At 41.7% G+C, this 2,326-nt stretch overlaps 1 protein-coding gene across 4 annotated transcripts in view; it reads right to left on the reverse strand.

The window, feature by feature from the left end:
- Positions 1–2,326, reverse strand: part of PDE1C (phosphodiesterase 1C) — a 474,300-nt gene that overhangs the window by 33,986 nt on the left and 437,988 nt on the right. The window contains exon 17 of one of the 4 annotated variants that reach the window (XM_007466120.1): positions 976–1,031. The exons of the other annotated variants lie outside the window; for them this stretch is intronic. Within the exon in view, the coding sequence (XP_007466182.1) occupies positions 1,018–1,031 (14 nt within the window). The 3' untranslated portion in view covers positions 976–1,017. Of the gene's footprint in view, positions 1–975; positions 1,032–2,326 lie in introns of those variants that run through there. 4 annotated transcript variants of the gene reach the window in all.

Raw genomic sequence — 2,326 nt, forward strand, 5'->3', positions numbered from 1 at the left:
TTCTTGATGTGTTTTCAGGGGGCTGTATTTTTCGTTTCTTTCCCTGTGACATCCACTATTCTTATTTTTGATTTGTGCTATTAATCATCTCCTATCTGGCATTTCTAAAGGCTCATTAAAATGAAAAAAAATTATTGGACATATCTCCCTGATACTAATTCCCTTAGCACTTCCCTGAATAGAAAGAAGAGCAATTAGGTCAAACCATAAATATTCAAAAGAAGAGGACCAGCCAGTGGTAAAAATTTCAGTAACCACTTAGTAGTGGATGCTACTCAGTGAAAACACTGGGTTTCCCACCTGAACCATATGGTCACGAGCTGAAACATTCAGGTTTGTATTAACAAGTGCACAGGTCAATTAAGCATCAAATAAAGAAGAGGAAAATCTCCTTTTTTATAAAACAGAAAGTATTTCATATTATACAAATGGAAAGAAAAGCATGGGAACAATTTCTAAGTCTGAAAGAAAACTGGAGAGAAAGAACGTTCCTGACTCAGGAAAGGAACAATCAGAGACTGAAACCATCATCTTAGCTGCGATGAAGGCCAGCTTCGCTGCATCCACCATCAGCAACCAGCGCAAAAATAACAACACATAAAGAAATACAGTGGCAATTCCTGTGTGTGCAGCTTTCTCAGGCCTCTCTCAGCGTTTCCAGGATGCCCGTTCCCATCAGGCCAGACAGGTGCCTTGAAAGCCAGGGCATTAGCAAAGGATTTTGAGGAAGTCCCTTCATGTGTTGTTTCTGTTTGTGCAAAAATCGGAAGTTGTGTTGTTTGCTTGGGCTGGGGGGATTCCCCCAGAGTTCTAAGACCTTAAACCAGCTCCCAGAAAGTCATCTCCTGGGAGGAGATGGCGTGAGAGAAGGCCAAGTGCAGGGGTGGGGCTTGTTTTTGAAAGCTGTACACCTTCCCCAGATACAGGTCTTTGTGGAAGGAGAAAAGAATGAGGAAGCTCAGCTAAAATGATGCAAAGACATTGGCAGAGCCTCTCTTATTGTCTATGAGGTGTGTTTTACTCTTCTGAATCTGAAAAAAAGAAAAAGAAAAAGAAAAGTGTCAATGCTGCCTTTCCCCCTCCCCCCCCTTCTCAACCCTCCAGGTCTGAGAAGAAAATCTGAGGGACAAAAAAAAAAGAGGGATCAATTACACATTTCAATGCTAGTCACTGCTGTCTCCTTTGTAACATAATCCTTCTATTCATAAAGGGGAAATCTCATCGGAGAATTTTAAACACTGGTTACATTGGAAGCCTTAATAGTTGCTTTAAACTAAAGCATTGAATGTTTGGTTCATGCAGTATGGGTTTTAAGACGCCTTATTTTGCAATCAGGATGACAGTCACTGCCAGATCTGATCTGGTCAATTTGCCTCAGGGGTCAATGGGATAGGAAGAAACTGGATTCATCTAATCCCAGTCATTTCCGTACCAAAGCAACGTTCCTCTATCAGGATTCATAGCTATCTGCAGGAAGATGTTCTGCCCCAGACTATAGACTCCTTGAAGGCAGAGAAAATATCTTATCTTTATAACTCTTTTTGCATGTAGTGCAATGCCTGACACACAGCATATGCTTAACAAATGCTTCCCCAAAAGATTCAAAGCAAGATGCGCCCCAGCTGAAATCACTGTGCAAATGGATAAATCACCTGAAGTCTCTACCAGGCCTAGAGTGAGGTGGTGGAAGATGACAAAGATGGAAACAGGACTCATGAATGGAAATAAACAATCTTGGATTTTTTTTTCACCTGGCTTATTCGATAACATGTAACCTCAACAGACTTGGACAGGATTTTTAAAAAGCAAACAAACAAAAATTATTAGGGTTGCTTCCCCTAAGTGCTGTGTGCTCTCCAAGTCAGCATGCCTCAGAGTGAGAGAGGATTCCCTCCTACGCAAGGTTCCAGAGGGACAGGAGACTTTAAAAAGAATAACATCATCATCTCCAGAAATGTTAGGAGTCATTAGAGGACAAGGAAATTTTCCATTCAACTTTAAAGACTAACACTCTCCTAAATAACTTGGTAGAAATTAGGTACAAACCAGTTGGGAGACAGGAGAGCCCTTTCCCATCTATTGCAATTACGGTCAATTCTCAAATTTTCAGGGGCCACTGACCCAGACCTCCTGCGGTTCCTCTTTCTTCATTCTGGTCTTATGAGTGTTTACTCTCCATTAGCACCTTCACCCATTTGGGAGAAACGACAGAAAAAAGAAAAACTTCTGGCCAATCACTTTACTCTGATTCTAGTAGGATAGGTGAGGGAAGTTGCCAGTTGCCTCACTGGAACTTGCCAGGGAGGGAAAGAGGGGAAACAAAAGC

Source organism: Lipotes vexillifer, unplaced genomic scaffold, assembly GCF_000442215.2.
Source record: "Lipotes vexillifer unplaced genomic scaffold, Lipotes_vexillifer_v1.1 scaffold150, whole genome shotgun sequence".
NCBI lineage: Eukaryota > Metazoa > Chordata > Mammalia > Artiodactyla > Lipotidae > Lipotes > Lipotes vexillifer.